Raw genomic sequence first — 19,362 nt, forward strand, 5'->3', positions numbered from 1 at the left:
AAAATAGTTTGATAATTGTCCTTCCTTTTCTGTTTTATGGAATAGCTTGAGAAACATTGAGCATTAGTTTTAATTCTTTGAAGGTCTGATAAAATTCACCAGTGAATCCATCTGGGCCTGGACTTTTTTTAGTTGGAAGAGTTTTAATAGCTATTTCAATCTTAGTGCTTGTTATATATCTGTTTAATTTTATCTCATCTTGGTTTAATTTTGGGAGGTCATGTTTATCTAGAAATGCATTCATTTTTTTTTCCAATTTAGTGGAATATATGTTTTCAAGGTGCACCCTATTGTAATGGCTTTCTTTTCATCTCTAATTTTATTTTATTACGTGTGTGTGTGTGTGTGTGTGTGTGTGTGTGTGTGTGTGTAAGTTCATATCAGTGGGGAAGCCAGATATAGATGGATTTTTTTGGCCACCAGCCCCCAAATCACGGCTCAGAGACTTATTAATGTGAAACCTATAGCTTAGGTTTATCCCACTAGCTCTTTACTTTAAATTAACCCATTTATATTAATCTACATTTTGCCTCGTGGCTTTTTACCTCTCTTCCACCTTGTACCTCCTGTTTTCTCTTCTTGTACCTCATGTGTCCTCTGCCATCTCTCTGGTGCCTAGATTTATCTCTTCCTCTCTTAGTGCCCGGAAGTCCTACCTAACCTCTTTATGTCTAACTAAAGGCCATTCAGCACCTTAGCCTTCTTATTGGCAAAGACACATCTTTACAGTGTACAAAAAGATGATTCCACAACGACAGCCAGAGGTTTCGGATCCCCAAAGTTGGATTTACAGGAGGTTGTGAGCCAACCATTGTGGGTGCTGGGAATCAAACCCAGGTCCTCTGCAAGAGCAGCAAGTGCTCTTTACTGCCAAGCCATCTCTCCAGCTGTTTTTCAAGTTTAGTGTTGTTTTGTTTGTTTGTTTGTTTCTTTTGTTTGTTTGTTTGTTTTATTGGTGTTTTGCCTGTATGTATATCTGTGTTCAAAATGTTGGATCCTAAAGTTACAGACAGTTGTGAACTGCCATTGTGGGTGCTAGGGATTGAACCCAGATCCTCTAGAAGAATAGGAAGTGCCCTTAACTGCCAAGCCATCTCTCCAGCCTCTCACCTCTAATTGTATTAATTTGGGTTCTTAGTCTGTTGGCTAAGTGTTTGTCAATCTTGTTAATCTTTTTAAAAGAACCAAGTCTTATGATTATAAATTCCTTATTCTTGAGAATTTCATATATGTGTACAATGAAATGTGATCCTATCTAGCCCCATTTCCCTCTTCCAGAATGCCCTCTCTGAACTTCATATCCTTTTTTTCTTTTTTCTTTTTTCTTTTTTCTTTTTCTTTTTTGAAGATCCACTGGTCATGGGAAACCTATCCGTGACCATATCCTGAATAAAGAGTAATTCTCCCTCCCATCAGCAACTGTACACTGCCAATAGCTTCTCACTGTGGGCAGGGAATGGGGCTGGAGATCCTCTACCCCATGTGTCTTAGGGTTTCTGTTGCTGTGAAGAAACACACAGCAACTCTTTAGGGGAAAACACTTAATTGGGGTGGTTTACCGTTCAGAGTTTAGTCCATTATCATTTTGGTGGGACGTGGCAGCATATAGGCAGACACACTGTTGGAGTAGCTGAGAGTCCTACATCTTGCAGGCAACAGGAAGTGGTCTGAGACACTGGGTGGTATCTTGAGCATATATGAGACCTCAAAGCCCACCTCCACAGTGACATACTTCCTCCAGCAAGACCATACCTACTCCTACAAAGCCACACCTCCTAATAGTGCCATTCCCTTTAGGGGCCATTTTCTTTCAAACCGCCACACCATGCATGCTGGGATCTTTACTGACTTGGTTTTGTGTAGGCCTTGTACAAGTAACTGCAGCTGCTGTGAGTTCATGATCTAACAGCCATATCTTGTCCAGAAGACAGGATTTCCCAGCATTCCTCTCTATATTCCATCCCTTAAATTCTTTCTGCTTCCTCTTCTGCAGTGTGTCCTGAGCTCCCAGCTTCTTTGGCCTTCTTATTCAATCATAATCAACCATAGGCAGATTGTATAACTGTTCATGCCTCAATTGCAAAGTGGGTTGGATCATAGTCTCTATGTCAAAGCACTTTTGAAAATGCTTAAATGAGTTAGTGTCTGTGGGAAAAGTTGTTTATAAACTCCCTGGCAGTGAGTAAAGTGAGTTGGTTCAGTTGATACTGCATACTCTTCTAAGAATTAGCTTTGGCTCTCTCTTGCTCTTATTCTTTATTTCAGTAATATCTGTGTTAATGTTTTCTTTTTTTCTCTGTGCTTATTTGTCATTATGATTTGAATTCTCTTGAATTTTTTGTGAGTCATAAAAACTGAAATAATAGGTTTGTGATGTGAAAGGATTATATCACTTGATTAAACTGCTTCAAGGGCTCAAAACCCTATTTCTGTGTGAATGTAGCAGTGACTAGTGTCTTACCTGGCTCACTTGTACAAATTTCTTTTCTCAAATTTATATACAAGGTTGTTTTTGAGTATCAAGATGTAAACATAAATACATACACGCACACACACACATTGCTGACCAATAGTGTCTCCAAATGCTTTTGTTTGTGGGATTCTGAGAGTTTTCATCAACTTACACACAAATTACCAACTAACCTAAACACACCTTGTATCCTATTTGTAGATAAACTTCAATGTTTTTGTTAAGTAGGATAATCACTACTTTTAGAAATATATAGTATTTAAGTCTGTCTATTCCCAGGAATGTTTGCCTCCCTCCAGGATTTAAAGTATTTTCAGAACAATGTGAGCAAATCTATTTGGGAGGGATCTTGATTACAGTTAATAGACATTGATTACCAATAATATTTATTGATGTCTTTGTTTTAGCCTCTTGTATGAGAGTGCAGAGTCCATATTGAGTTATTAAAATATTTGTTGTCTCCTTTTCTTTTTCAGAAGATGAATAATCTTTCATTTAGCGAGCTATGTTGCCTCTTCTGCTGTCCACCTTGTCCAGGGAAAATTGCTTCAAAATTAGCATTTTTGCCACCTGATCCAACTTACACTCTGATGTGTGATGAAAGTGGAAGCCGCTGGACTTTACACCTGTCAGAACGAGCGGACTGGCAATACTCTTCCAGAGAAAAAGATGCTATTGAGTGTTTCATGACAAGAACCAGTAAAGGCAATAGAATTGCTTGTATGTTTGTGCGTTGTTCACCCAATGCTAAATATACCTTACTCTTCTCACATGGAAATGCTGTTGATCTTGGTCAGATGAGCAGCTTTTACATAGGTCTGGGGTCCCGGATTAATTGTAATATATTCTCATATGATTACTCTGGATACGGTGCTAGTTCTGGAAAGCCAACAGAGAAGAACCTATATGCAGATGTTGAAGCTGCCTGGCTGGCTCTTCGGACAAGGTAATCGTTATGGGGATCACTTTTTACACTTATGGTGGTTAAGTTATATTGTAGAACAGCAGAATGGAAAGCATTTTTAACATATATATGCCTTGAACTACAATATGAGGATATTTGCCTGTATGTATTATATATATATTAAACTAACTGTACATATATAAACTACTATTAAATATTAAATATTTATATTATATTAAATAAATATGTATTAAATATATATACATATTAAACTAAGTATCAAGCAGATGGAAATTTTGTATAATAGCCAAAGCAGTCTAAAAATAGCTCAGATTTATATGTGGATGTCAGTGCCAATGTGAAAGTATGTTGTGTTTTGTTTGTTTTATTTTGCTTCTGTTTCTGTTTTTTAAGACAGCATTTCTCTGTGTAGCCCTGGCTATCCTAGAAGTCATTATGTAGATCAGACTGGCCTTGAACTCAGAGATCCACCTGCCTCTGCCTCCCCCAGTGCTGGGATTAAAGGTGTGCACTACTATGCCTAGCTTAATCTTTTTAATATATCCAATTTCCAGTATTAATGAAGAACAGGAGCTGAATAAACCCTTAAATAATTCCACAGACAGGCCCGGGTGGTGGTGGCACACGCCTTTAATCCTAGCACTCCAGAGGCAGAGGCAGGCAGATCTCTGTGAGTTCGAGGCCAGCCTGGTCTACAGAGTGAGATCCAGGAAAGGCGCAAAGCTACACAGGGAAATCCTGTCTCTAAAAAGTCAAATAATTCCACAGACTAAAAAATATTAAAAGGGTTTTTATGTTTTCTCTCATGTTAAACCATGTCTTAGTTTGGGTTTCTATTGCTGTGTATAAACCCCATGATCACAGCAAAACATTTAATTGGGACCGGCTTATAGTTCAGAGGTTTAGTCTGTTATCGTCATGGCAAGGCAGCATGCAGGCAGACATGGTGCTAGAGAAGGAGCTGAGAGTTCTACATCTTGATCCGTAGGCAACCGGAAGTGAACTGTCCCATTGGGTGTGGTTTGAGCATATATGAGACCTCAAAACCTGCCTCCATAGTGACACACTTTCTCCAACAAGGCTACACCTCCTAATAGTGCCACTCCCTATGGGCTGAGCATTCACACTCATGAGTCTTTGGGGGCCATACCTATTCAAACCACCACAAACTGTAAATACGGTGCAATTGCTAGTAATGTAAGTAGTCTTGGGAAATTAATAGGCTTCTAAACTTGTTTCCTCATCTATTTAATGAAGAGGTTATGGTAAATGGCATCCAAGATCCTGTCCAATTCTAGAAATTTATCCTCAATTAGAATATGAATACCTTGAATTTCTTTTAAAATTCTGCCAAGTTTAACACGTCTTTAGTATATCCTTAAAGTAGTTCAGTGCATATGTGTTAAAATGTTTTTTATTCTGTTTTTATACAGTTTTATTTAACCAAAAGAAAGGAAATACAATATGAACTTATTGTTTAAATGATCTTTTTAAGAAAATTGAGAATCTCTAATAATAGTAGATTCTGACCTGATGGATCAACAGGGACAAAAGTGAGTGTGGTAGTCTATGCAGTCCTCTCCCACAATCCTCTGTCTGTGTGCATTCATGGAAAGACTAATGGATTGGAAGTCAGTTTATCTGTGTTCTGCATAATAGGTTTACTATCAACTCAACTGTGATTTTGAGTAGCTGGTCATTAAGCAGCTTAAGTAGATTGAATGGTGTCTAAAGTTCTTTTTAATTCATTATTCTCAGATTATTATTGCTTAACTAGAACCTCTTGAGTCTTGGTCCTCTTGAGTTTTGATACTACTGACTTTAGCCCCAAACCTCCAGTTACTACATGCTGTTAGGCAGCTGACAGCAGTAGTATGGTCTCAAAAGTTATGCTGATGTTGCAAATGCTCATCCTCCCAGCTTCTTGGCTACTGAGAGCTTTTCTGAGTTAAATAGCATGTCCAGTCAGTTAGGAATAGGTGGAACCCACCTCTGGTGGTACCCTGTATACTTGTGAAGGACGGATTGAAGAAGCTGTGGGGAAGTACGTCATTGTCTGGATAGTAAAAATGGTCTGGAATACCTGGGAGAGGACATAGGAAGAGTTTGCCTTGCTCCTGGTGAATGGTCACATTCTCAAAACTCTCCCTAACCTCTCTAAAAGATTAGACACTGCTGTCCAGATTAGTCTTAGCTGTCAGAAATAACCACTCTGCCTTCTAAGTGGAAAAGCATACTGAAAATCTCTGTAACCTTTAGCCCTTACATTCATTAGCTCCTGTGACACCTCACCTACATCTGAAGTAGTTTACAGTTGGAACAGTTACACTGTTATCTAATTTCCTTTCTTTTGGTTACTTAAATAAAACTGTATAAAAACAGAATAAAAACCATTTTAACACATATGCACTGAACTACTTTAAGGATATACTAAAGACATGTAACACTTCCTGGAGCATCTTAGGAGTCAGTGAGCTCACATACCTAAGTGTGTAGTGCTGTCAAAGGGGATAAAGTGATACTCTTAATGTTTTTAGCATGAATTCTGTTCCTACTTAATTAAACAATGCCATTTGGAACTCTATGTCATTTGATTATATTTGTAAGTTTTGGTCCATCTCTGAATAACCATAGGGTGATTTCAAGAACTACTGTAATTTGATCTTGACTAAAAGTATAAGTTCTGTATTCTTTCCATACCATAACTTTATGCAACATCTCATCACTATGGCCAGTTTAGAAAAAAAATCATACAACCTACTCTTGATGTACAGAGCAATCAATAACATCTGTTTTTATTAATAGAAAATAACACTAAATAAACACTAAATATTAACCATTAGTCCAGTGAAATAAATATAAATGGTACTATATAGTCCAAGCTTAAAATTTCTAAAACACAATGAATGTCTTAAATTTTTTTTCATAGAGTTGAAGTTGTAAAAGACCTTAGAAATTACTTTGCTAAAAGATTAGAATTGAGCATGAAATAATTCAGAGTAAAGAGCTTATTGTATTTTTTTTTTTTTTTTTTTTTTTTTTTTGGTTTTTCAAGACAGGGTTTCTCTGTGTAGCTTTGGAGCCTGTCCTGGAACTCACTCTGTAGCCCAGACTGGGCTCGAACTCACAGAGATCTGCCTGCCTCTGCCACCCGAGTGCTGGAATTAAAGACGTGCGCCACCACTGCCTGGCTTAAATTTTTAAATATACATTGGCATTGTCTTATTGTGAGACATTCTATAGCAAATTTTTAGAATAATGGAATATTTCCTTCCAGTCAACTGTATCTTTTGAACTTGTGAATTTCTTAGATACGGCATTCGTCCTGAAAATGTGATTATATATGGCCAAAGCATAGGGACGGTACCATCTGTGGATCTTGCTGCTCGGTATGAGAGTGCTGCTGTTATTCTCCATTCTCCTTTGACCTCAGGAATGCGAGTGGCTTTCCCTGATACCAAGAAGACCTACTGTTTTGATGCATTCCCAAAGTAAGTTCAACATTCAAAATCATTTCTTCCAAGAACCAGTAAGATATACCATTGAGCTTCTGCTTCATGTAATTGATCACATAAGAATCGTGGGAAACTAGCTTGAAGAGAGTGTTAGCTCATGACTGATAAAAAACAAATGCTGAAATGTTTGAGTGTGAAATGGCCTTAGATCCTAAGCCTGAGCAGGAAGGAGTGCTGGAAACAGGAGAACAAATTTGAATATAAATTAACAGAGCAGCAGGTTGGAGGTAGGATTCTACAAAGAACAACTTGACTAACCCTAACCCTACCCCTAACCCTTGAGGTGCTAAAACAATAGGAAGTTTAGTGAGCTGCACAGCATGAGGAAAGAAGAATGGGCAGAGAAGATGGGTACTGATCCGCAGTCAGTTGGATGTAACCTACAGAGGACGTTGACTGTGAAGTGGCTCAGGACCTTTTGCTGACATACATAGTGCTGGATAGATTTGAAAGGAGGGCTGCTGCTTGCTTTCCAAGGCGACGAGTGCTTGCCACCTGTCCTCTTCATACTTGAAAAAAAAGTTAATGGCCTATTTTTCTCAAGGACAGAGCAGGCAAGAAGGCAAAAGCAAAAGCTGGTAGTTTTCATTCGGTCTTCTTTCCTCTGTTGGCAAGAATACAAAGGATATTTTTGTGAATGGAAGGCCAGAAGCCAAGTTATCACTTGGTTCTTTAGCAAAAGAACAAAAGTTATTTCAAAAGCATTATTTATTCAGTGTTGGGCTAGAGAGATGTTAAAAACATAAGGACCTAAGATCAATCCCTAGAACCCATTTTTAATTAAGAAAAAAACACACAAAAAAAGTAGTGGTACTCACATATAAATACTTGAGTATCAGAACTGGTGTGGGGTCGGAAATAAAAACTGGTAGATCCCTGGGGCTCCCTGGCCACTGAACATAGTATGCTTAGCTGAGTGATGGGAATTACAGAGTTGGTTGGGTAGATGCATAACTCACTCATTCTTTTTATCTTTCTTATGATTGACATACCTAGACATTTCCCAGAAATAAGCTAGGTGAAAAAGAAAATACACTATTTTAATCTTGAATTACTCTGTGGTGAACATTTCTGTATTGTTTACTAGAAAATAGAGCCTTGAGAGGGCAGAGATTACTTAGCAGTTTCACTGAGTAATAAGATATTTCATCTTATTTTATAGTTAAAGGGTTCTCTTGGGGGGGGTGGTTGCAGGAAACATGTTTGTAAGATTTCCTCTGCATAGTTTCTCCTCCCAAGTTGCCTTTCTGAAATTCTGTTTGTTTTGGTCTCTATCATACATTTGAAGTGTTCTCTTCAGTATCTCATCTTATGTAAGAGAGGAGAACCAAAGAGCTACTCTGATACACTATGCAAAGAAAACTGGAACCTTGGCCTTGGATGAGGAAGCCTGCCAGCTAGCATTCTCAGAAGCAAACAGGCCCCACAGAGCCAGCCGTGTGTGTGTGTGTGTGTGTGTGTGTGTGTGTGTGTGTGTGTGTGTGTGTGTGTGTGTGTGTGTGTGAGAGAGAGAGAGAGAGAGAGAGAGAGAGAGAGAGAGAGAGAGAGAGAGAGAGAGAGAGAGAGAGACTGACTGTGTGACTATGGTACCTCTTCCCTAAACTGGAGTCCTGCATCTACAGACTTCCAAAGTTAAAGGAAGAAAGTTACTCAGCTTTAAGTCTGGGAAAGAGCGACTTGATGGTACTTTAAACAGACTTTGAAGGACTCCTTCATGTTTCAGTCCCCTCCCGCATCTCCATGGCAATGCCTTGGCCTTCTGGCCAACTTGCTTCTTCACTTTGCCTTCTGTTTACTTTACATTATGTTTTTACTTATCTTTTAAATCCGTTATCTCATACATTCATTTGCTTTTCAGCTTTAAACTTTTTATGTTAATATTCTCCCTGTTTTTTAGTTAGTTTATAACCTTAAACCAGAACAAAAACCAAACCATTTTGCTTGAATTTTAGTGACTGAGAGAATAAAATGAGTGCAGCAGGGAATAAAATTAGTGCGGTCAGGTGTCATCCTTGGTTTGTGCTTCTTGAAACCTAGGGGAAGCTCAGCACTGTAGAAAAGCGTTCCAGGGTAAGGGTGACAGCGAGTGACTCAAGCAGAGGAGCCGTGCAAAGGTGACTTCCTCCACCCGTAAGAGTTCACAGAAATCCTACTCAGACCTAAGTGACTTCCATTAAAGCTGATTTGTACACCTCTAATGGTTGAACTTTCTCTTCTAACACAGGAAACTTTCTTTCCTTTTTATATAGTTCATTGATTTTTTTCTTCCTTTCTCTTTTGCTCTCCAGTATTGACAAAATCTCTAAGATAACCTCTCCAGTATTAATAATTCATGGGACTGAAGATGAAGTCATTGACTTTTCGCATGGCCTCGCATTATTTGAGCGTTGCCAAAGACCTGTGGAGCCTCTGTGGGTTGAAGGGGCAGGACACAATGACGTGGAGCTTTACGGACAATACCTTGAGAGGTTAAAACAGTTTGTGTCACAGGAACTGGTAAATTTGTAAACTACTCTGTAAATTTGCATACTGGGTTTTCTTTTCTTGCTGAACTGCACTCCTTGGTAAAGAACCTAAAACCTGAAGGTTGTGTTTACAAATCATGTATGTTGCCTTCATAACTGTACAGGTAATGATTTGTTAACAGACTTAATGAAGGTTTTAATTACCAGAACTAGAAACTGGAAATAGCAGTATCATGCAGTCAGGCTGTGTAATTTATATTTTTTCTGTGAATTTTTTTTAAACATCAAGATGAGTACTGTATGAAATTTTAATTCTATAAAATCAAATGCTGTAAAAGTATTGCCAAATGCTTTTGCATATCAAAAGCAAATTTATAAATATTTTTAAACATCTCAATGTACTAAATATCCTGATATACAAATATAATATTCTTTCAAAAAGCTGTATATCTAAAGCAATTCAAGTACTCAGAATAAACTGTAAAAAAAAACTGTATGAAAACACCCAAGTTAACTAGAGTTGACCTATACTCTGTTGTACAGGGATAGAGGCTTAAATGGTTATTTTATTGTCAAAATACATTGAGATTTCTGTATTCTCCGATTATAGTACATTATCCTAAAAAACAATGAAGTCTTAATTTTTATGCCATCTGTTAACTTACCAGCTATTCATCATGTAAATGAGAAGTCCTGATGGCGCTGAATTTTAACTAGTTCTGATTTATGTTTGGTACTGTGAGACAACTACTTAAGATTTTCATTCAGTTATTTAAGACATTTAGGGCTTCAAGAATGATTTTGTATGCAATGTTGTTTTCAATTTTGACTAATATTAGAATTGTGGTAGTCTTCCTTATATGAATACTTGAAACTCCATTAGTTGTTCTTCAAGACTACAGACAGACTCACTGTTTGGTCCCTTTCCACCTTGGCTGTTTTTAAGAGTAGGGCCTGTTCTTTTGGATTACTATCTGAAAATGTCATGGGTTTACTCCTGAATACAGGGGATAAGAAAACATGTCATACATTTTATATTAACCAGTATAGTAAAAAATAAATAAATAAAGCTCACACACAAAAACTAAGTTGCCTTTCCTTGAATGAATCTTGCCTGAATAAATGAAAGTAAAATAAAAATTAAACTAATGGTATGTAGTCTAATTTGTAATGAATGAGAATTGAAATAATACACACTGTGGATATGTTTTTAAGGCCTTATGTAGTTTTCATTGTTCTGCTTGTTCTGTGGTTATGTCTAAGATTATAGTATATGATTCTTCAAAGTATATCAAGTATTGTGAATGCTTTGGTTCAGATATGTCAAATTAACAGTAAAACAACAAATGTATCACTCAGCTGTGCTTGTTTGCCTTCTTCTGAACTCCTTATCCCCACATTAAAAGAGTAACAATCAAACACCTTTATGGGACATTTCTAAAGTTTTCTATATTTTTAAAAAAATTGTAGTAACATACAAATTGTCCATTTAAGAAGGTTAGTTTGGTATTCCCACAAATTGAATGGCTGGATTGATCAGGTACAACCTTTGATATTCCACCACCCTCCTGGTCTCTAAATAATCCTATTTTATCTACTTATTTTTTATTTTATTTTATTTTTGAGACAGGGTATCACTATGTAACTCTGGCTGTCCTGGAATTCTTATGTAGACCTAGCTGGCCTCAAACTCAGAGATGCACCTGCCTCTGCAACTCTCCTAAGTGCTGGGACTAAAAGTGTACATTACCATGCTTGGCTCCAGTATTCTACTTTCAGGTTAGTTTTTTTAGCATCTGTATAGAAAAGGAAAATCCCATGCTTATCATTCTGTATCTGGCTTATTTACTTAACATAATGTTCTTTAATTCCATCCATTTTACTGCATATGGCAGGATTTTATTCCTTATGGTTAAGTAATACTCTGTTGTGGGTGTGTGACACATTTTACTTGTTCACTAATCTCCTTGTTACTATAGTTATTTAATGAGTCAGAGCCTGAGCCCTGACGCTCCCAATAAGCCAAGTCTTCAATAAGCCAATTAAACAATAGTAAAAAGTAAGATGGGGGAGGGGAGGGAGTGGTCAACGCGGCCACATTGAAGAGACGCAAAGAAATCCAGTAAGCCCTCTTTTAAGTCCATTTTTGGTGTCTTGACATTAGGTTTAAGTTTGTAGAGGGCCAGCAGTATGCTAAGTATTACCAGCTAAGTTGTGGTCCAGCCCATCACTGCCTCAGCTCCAGTCTCCTTCCTGACTCTCTCAAACTTGCCAGAGTTAAGGTCAGAGCCTGTTCCTAGCAACCCTGACAAGCCAGGCTTGGCATACATCCTCAACAAGCCCATTAAAAGAGCCAGATTAACGCTGAACGTATTTATTCAGTATGGTCACACATGGAGTTCTTACTATTGTTTCCTGTGTTTGGTGGTCCTATCCAGATAGCCATTGCTTGTACCAGTTTCTAGAATAGTTCATTTCTATTTCCTCTAGTAGTTTGAGAGTACCAGCTCTTTCTTTTAGACCTTAAGTTGCTTTTTACATGGAGTAGAAGAAAGGAGCCTTTTGCCATCCAGCTTCCTGGTACTGTTTATTGAAGAGGCTGCGCTTTCTCCAGTGCATGCGTGTGGTGCTTTTGTTGAGAATGTACTGGCTGTGAGGTGTAGACGTTTATTTCTGGGATCTCTGTCTCTATTGATGGGGGTGGTTTTTTTTAGGGTAATAAGAGCATTTTGATTTTGGTTGTTATGACTTGTCTTTTTTTTTTTTATGATTTGTTTATTATGTATACAGTGTTCTGCCTGCATGTATGCCTGCACATCAGAAGAGGGCACCAGATGTCATTACAGATGATTGTGAGCCACCATGTGGTTGCTGGGAATTGAACTCAGGACCTCTGGAAGCAGCCAGTGCTTTTAACCTCTGAGCCCTATGACTTGTCTTTTAGGGTATTGTAATGCTCCTTGCTTTGTTCATTTTGCCCAACTTTGCTATTTGAAGACTTTTGTGCTTTCATATGAATTTCAAGATTGTTATTTCTAGTTCTTAGTTCCTTGAATAATAATACTGGTATTTTGATGAGGATTGCATTGAAATATAGATCATTTTAAGTAATATGGACATTTTTTAAATATTTATTGCTTCTTCAACCCATGAACATGGAAAGTATTTGCATTTTTCTTTTTGTGTCTTTGATTTTTCTCATCAGTGTTTTATAATTATCATTATAGAGGACTTTCACTTCTTTAGTTAAGTTTATTTAAGTTGTAATCATTTTGTTTTGTCATAGCTGTTGTGAATGATATAGCTTTCATAATTTTAGCAGATTTCTTTTTGTTGTTGTTTTTGTTTTTTGTTTTTCAAGACAGTGTTTCTCTGTAGCCCTGGCTGTCCTGAAACTCACTCCATAGACCAGAATGGCCCAGAGCTCAGAGATCTGCCTGCCTCTTCCTCCTGAGTGCTGAGATTAAAGGTGTGCGCCACCACTGCCCACTGTTTTAGCAGATTTCTTACTGATGTATAGAAAAACTATTAATTTTGTATCCTACTTTATTGACTTGGTTTATCCTTTTTGTGGAGTCTTAGGCTTTTCTAACTATAAAATCATCATCTGCACACAGGAATAATTTGACTTCCTTCCTATTGTATGCTTTTTATATTGTTCTCTTGTGTAATTTTCTAACTAAATCTTTTAGTGCTGTACTGAGTAAGAACAGTGTCCATGATGCCTTTAGTTGCTGTTGATAATGCTTTTAGCTTTTCCCGACTCACTGGGACATTGATTGAGGGTTTGTCATATGTACTTAGTTAGGTTAAAGTGATCTTTCTGAACTTAATTGTTTTATGGTTTTTATCACAATGCATTGTTGAACTTTATCAAATCCTTTCTTTGCATGTTGAGATGATCATATAATCTTTAATCCTTCATTCTAATTAGGGGATTTGCATATGTTGAAACAAGCTCATGTCCCTAGGATTAAACCACTTAAAAATGGTTTAAAAAAAAAAAGTGATATGGAATTCAACTTGCTAGCATTTTGGTTTTTAACAACAAAATTGTATATTGTATATTCTCTTACTTTTGGAAATCAGATGTCCAAGGGCAGGGTATTGGTTAGTTTGTGTTATGAGGCCTCTCATTGGCTCCATGGATCCTTTCATAGCCCCTCGCCATCATACCTGTTTATGTGCATCACTGATTGTCTTACTAGTTTTTTGTGCGAAATTTTTGCATCTATGTTCATAAAGAACATTGGTGTTTTCTCTTTGTGTTGTGTGTGTCCTTCTTTGGTACCAGCTGCTTAGAATGGGTTTGCAAAGTGTGTCACTGTGACCAAAATACCTGACATGCAGCAGCCTGAAGGAGGGAGATTTGTTTGGCTTGGCATTTGAGAGTATAGTCCATCTTATCCAGGAGGGTAGAGTTTGTGGCCGTAGGAGAATATGGCTGCTTGGTCACATCACTGAAGCACAGTGAGTGAGTACTCAGCCCAGAACTCGGATGGGGTGGTAACCCAGAAAGCCCATTCCTTGTGACCTACTTCCTCCAGTTGGGCCATACTTTCTTTAAAGGTCCCAAGATCTCCAAAAACAGCACTTCCGCTAGATGCCAGGTGTTCACATATATGGGGAGGAGTCCCATTTAAACTGTAGCAGATGTTCCCTCCCCTTTATTCTTTTAGATTAGCTTGAAAGAAATTGATGTTAACTCTCTTAATTTCAGCAATTTATTCATGAAACCATCTGATAGGGCTTTGGTTGGGAGATTTAACTGTGATTCAATTCCTGTTCATTGGTCTTCAGGTAGTTTTGTGTTCTTATGGATCTATTTCAGTAGGTCATAGGTGTTGAGAAATTTGTTCTGGAAGATTTTCCAATTGGCTAGCATATAATTCTTCAGAATAGTCCCTAATGAGCTCTTGTATAATGTTAGTTACTATGTCTTCCTTTTCACTTCTTGGTTAGTCCAGGTAAAGGTTTGTCAGTCTTTTTAAAAAGCTAACTCTAGCTGGCTATGGAGACCCATGCCTGTAACCTAGCACTCATGGGGGCTTAAGTAGATGTGTCCTAAGTTTGAGGTCAGCCTGGGCTACATAAGGAGACCCTGTCTCAGACAAATTTAAAGATCCAACTGTTTTATTGATAGTTTCTGTTGTTTCCTTTGGTCTCTTATTTATCTCAATCATTATTTGTTTCCTTCTGCTAATTTTTATTTGGTTTGTGGTTTGAGAGATGATGTTAAGTCGTATATTTTAAATCTTTGTGGGTTGGTTGTTTTTTTTTTCTGTAGGCTCATTATTAACTATAAACTTACCTCTTGGTAGATCTGAAATTTTTAGCATATAGTGGTTTAACAGGGTTCAGCTTTTCTGAACCTGGGCCTTTGGTGATTTTTACCAGTTCTTTCAGTTCTTTCTCCTATGTAAGTGTGTGTGTGTGTGTGTGTGTGTACGTGTACACATACATATTGTCAATTTTTTCTTAATGGATTATATGTATAGGTGTTCAGTTTAAGAGCTTAATAAATCAAAAAGAGGGCTGGAGATGGCTCAGCAGTTAAGAGCACTGGCTGCTCTTCCAGAGGACCCGGTTCAACTCCCAACACCCACATGGCAGCTCACAACTATCCAGTTCCAGTGGATCCTACACTCTCACACAGACATACATGCAGGCAAAAACATCTATGCACATAAAATTTTAAAAAGAAATGAATTGTTAATAAGTAAATAAAAGTGAACTTTTGAAATTGTAACTGATAGCAATTGTCATATTCTTGGTACATTTATGTATTTTACATGACCGAAACTTAGCTTACAAGCAACTTTCCCTGAACAAGTATTACATTACAGAAAGCCAGATAAACCTGCAAATCTTAAGAAGCTTAGTGATCATACAGCCTGACCCTGCATTTTACAAATGCAGAAACAAACCCAGATGAGGTAGTTGTTTGCTTTAGGGCTAAGTTCATTAGCACTGTGGTAGGACTCCTAGATCCCACAATATAGCTGTGATCCTTTTGGGTTCTAGCTACACAACTGAGGCTGGCTTGACCCTGCAGTCCTCTTGCCTCACTCTCTGAATGCTGGGGTTGCTCAGTTACCCTTTTGGATATTATAGCACAAATGTATTTGCTCTCCAGTGCTTAATTCTGTGTTTTAAATAACTAGTTTTGCATTATCAATATTGGATATTCACTCAATAGCAGTAAGTTGTCCCTTTCATATTTCTCAATGAATTGTGTAATTAATGCTGACTTATTTTATTTACTAGGTGAAATAACAGCTTTTTAGATGTCAGCACCTAGTAAGTATGGCCACATGAATAAATAAGAGTTTATCACATTTACTACAAATTATGACATATTGAGAACAATTTATACTTACAGTAGGAGTTGACTGAGGTATAGTTTGCAGAAACGAGAGGCAGCGTTTATCCCATTTCTAAATAGATGATGCCTGTGACTAAATAGGGGATGAGTAATGCCGAGGAAGGAAGCGAGCACCACTAGCCTGGAAGTGACCTGCTTGACATTTGAGATTTAAAAACAGAAAAAGAAAAAACAGGAAGAATAGAGTCTACAAATGTTGTTCAGCTGTTTAATTGGCTTGTGTGGATCCAGATGGACTGGACTCTTCTATTTCCTCTTGGCCACCATGACTAAACATGCATAGTACAATTAGAACACTCACAGGAAAAAGCTTTAATAGTATGATTTAAGAATAAAATTCAGCCAGGCACTGAGGTACATGCCTGTAATTTAAGCACATAGGAGGTAAAGGCAGTAGGAACAGAAGTTCAAGGCCAGGTGGAGCTGAGTAGAACTTGTCATGGAAAACACCAAATTTTTATACTGGAAAGAAGGAGGAAACGCTATTTTGTAATAATCGAGAGTGATTTTTTTTCTCCTAAAATAACTGGTAAGTGGTGGAGGTGAAAGCTCCATGGAAGAGTGCTTGCTGTACACGTGCAAGCCCCCTGCATTTGATCCTAACACCACAAAAGTAAAAAGTTTATATATTCCAAAGTAACAGCTTAAGTCAGTTTTGAATTGGTGTGGGGAGGCTAGCAGGCAAATTTGTGGGCATAGGGCAGTCTGAATCAGAATTTTAAAATGAGCTTGGCATGGTAGCTCATTCTGTAATCCCAGCCTCTGGGGAGGATTAGATGAGAGGATTGCTATGAGTTCCAAGCCACACTGGCCTACAGAGCAACACCTTGTTGCAAAAAGCACAAAAGAATTTTGATGAATTATTCCTTTCATACTAAGTGGATACATAAAGTAGAAATCAAAACTTCTAATTAGCATTCTATATTTCAATAAATTAGATGGAGCATTTGCATTTAAGTACATTGTTTCTTTTGTAAATATCAGAAGCCATCTATACTACCATTAAAGACTTCGTATTATTTCAGCCCTGTGAGTATCAAAGTCAGGTCTCCAAACCTTCTAGATCCACTGTGAGAAAATAGAATAGCTGAGTCCATATGATACTGTCAAGAGTCATCACTAAGTCTGGCTGGGTAAAACATTCTGTAGTAGAGTACCCTAAGTATAGTGTGCCCTAAGCAAACCCACCACAAACCTGAGAAACTGGAGTAGACATATGAAGTGTGTGTTGGTTAAGCTTAGCCCTGGATTGATAATCAGCTCCACAAGAAAAGTGATAATTAAAATTCCTGAATACCCAGTATAACACAGTGAAGGAAGAGAAACCTAAGTATGAAATAACATCAAATGCAGTGGAATTATCCTACAAAGGGATAAACACAATGGGAAAAGATGGCTGTCTTGGGGTGAGAGGTAAGGGCAAACAAACAAAAAGCAAAAGTTTCCTTCTCCCATGTCTTTATATAAGCAGCTACCAGAAAGTGTGGCCTGGATTTGGTGACCCACCTCAGATAATCCATTCAAGAAAATCCTTCATAGGTATATGCAACTGCTTAGATTTTAGTTGATTCCAGATGTAGTCAACTTCAAAATTAGTTGCAGTTACGAATATCTAATCCTAGTTCTTTGGGGTATTATGGCACGAGTCCAACAGTCTGGGCTATATAGAGAGACCCTACCTCAAAAAAAAAAAAAATCTGAATAATTTAAGCTTGAATACGTATCCATATGCCTTTGATCCTGACACCCTAGAGACAGAGACAAGCAGATCTCTGTGAGTTTGAGGCTGGCCTGTTCTACACAGTTCCAGACCAGATGGGGCTACACAGTGAGTAGCTGTCTCCCACAAATAAGGGGGGGGGTAAATAAAATTGAAACTTGTATTAGTTACTTTGGTGTTCCTATGACAAAACACCTGAGGAAAATGACTTAAGAAAGGGTCTCTTTTGTCTTACACTTTCAGAGGGTCTCAGTCCATCCTGGGTGGGGAAGCATGGTGAAGAGAGGTTGGGGTGGCAGCTGTGTACATGTCAGCATAGCAGGAAGCAGAGGCACTCTGGAACTGAGGAGCTGGCTAGACTTTTGAAGGCCCACCCAGTGTGACCATCCTCTCCCGGCCAGACGTGCCTCAAAGACTCCAACCCTCAAACAGCAGCGTCAGATGGGGAACATTTCAGATTCAAACTGTAATGAAACTCTTAAGTGGTTAAAATGCTGCATTGACGGGGACTGACCAGAAATCAGTCACTTGGCACTGTTTGTACCCATATTGTAGACACATCTGGACTGTTGCTGTACATTGGAAAAGCCAGATTACCAAAGAGAAGTAGCAGACCATGATGGAGAGAATCTAAACAGGCTTGGGAGGAAGGATTCTGGTGGCTGCCCCAGTCTCCCATCCTTCCCAGTGTGGCGAGAGGCTGGTTTGGGATGCAGTGCTTCCAGGTCCCTGGTCTCAAAGAGCTAAAATAAAAGCCCACCCAAGCTGCAAAGTAGCAAACAAACTATTCAAAGCAAACCTCTAGGACTGATCAGAAAATAGATTGCAAGATAACGGCAGGCCACGTGAGAAAAATAGAGGAGGGGTCCAGTAACTGCTTAGGGCTCTCATATTTGGTTAAAGAGAAGGAATTTGCTTGATTACTAGGGGTTTAATTTGTGTGGTTATTCTGATAGATTAGATCACAATCATTTGTAGTACATGTCCCTTCCCATGATGCATACCCAATTATGCAAAGGCATATAAGATGGTAAGTTGGGATATTGGCCCTAAAATTTAATTTGCCACAATTTTGCCTTATTGGGCATGCATTCAAAACCAGTTCAGGGCTGTCATCCTTTACATTCTACCCAGACATAAGGAGCACAGACTCGAATAGAATCTAAGTTTGATGGTTGTTGAGGTAAAAAACCTGAGAGGGCTGTGTGTGTGTGTGTGTGTGTGTGTGTGTGTGTGTGTGTGTGTGTGTGTGGTGGGAGTCCAAAGTTGCTAGGTGCATTATTCGGAGAGGTGTGCACAGTACATGCAGGTAAAGGGATCAGGCTGCCACGTGCAAGAGAAGGGGGGAAATGAAGTAATTGTATTTTAATTAAAATAAGTAAGTGCATAGCCCAAGCCAAGTAGAATCCCAGCTTGCTAAGCTGTTCCCTGTGCTCATGTGCCTTACCAGTGCCTCCAGAAAGTAATTTGCTCAAGTCGTATGCTATAATTTAAAAATGGTGAGAAAGAGTCACACCATACAACATGGCCCACACGGAGGTTTACTGAGGCGAGGGGAGTGAAGGAAGAGAAAGAGATGGGAGATGGGCAAAGCCCGCCTTTTATAAGGCAGTGTGTGGGCTGGAGAGATGGTTCAGCCGTTAAAGGCTAGGCTCCCAGCCAAAAATTATAAGGTAATGTGCACAGGGGGGTGCTGAGGATATATCCTGTCAGGACCCTAAGGGCAGGCCAGTAAAAATACCTAAATGCTAACATCCTCATTCCAAGATTTGAATGAGAGGCATCTCTCAAACCTGCTCGTTCTAGGAAGTTCTCTGCACAGTGCCCAGTAACATGTATAATAGGTATATAAATGTGGAGTCGGGAGTATATATAAAGCTAC

The 19,362-nt window shown here is 38.4% G+C and overlaps 1 protein-coding gene across 1 annotated transcript in view; it reads left to right on the top strand.

Annotated features, from left to right (window-relative positions):
- Abhd17b (abhydrolase domain containing 17B, depalmitoylase) overlaps positions 1–10,800 on the top strand; it is a 34,190-nt gene extending 23,390 nt beyond the window's left edge. The window contains exons 2-4 of the mRNA XM_028893893.2: positions 2,947–3,416; positions 6,707–6,886; positions 9,199–10,800. Coding sequence (XP_028749726.1) covers positions 2,950–3,416; positions 6,707–6,886; positions 9,199–9,418 — 867 coding nt within the window. The 5' untranslated portion in view covers positions 2,947–2,949 and the 3' untranslated portion in view covers positions 9,419–10,800. The remainder of the gene's footprint in view (positions 1–2,946; positions 3,417–6,706; positions 6,887–9,198) is intronic.
- Positions 10,801–19,362: the final 8,562 nt, after the last annotated feature.

This window comes from Peromyscus leucopus, chromosome 1, assembly GCF_004664715.2.
Source record: "Peromyscus leucopus breed LL Stock chromosome 1, UCI_PerLeu_2.1, whole genome shotgun sequence".
Lineage (NCBI taxonomy): Eukaryota > Metazoa > Chordata > Mammalia > Rodentia > Cricetidae > Peromyscus > Peromyscus leucopus.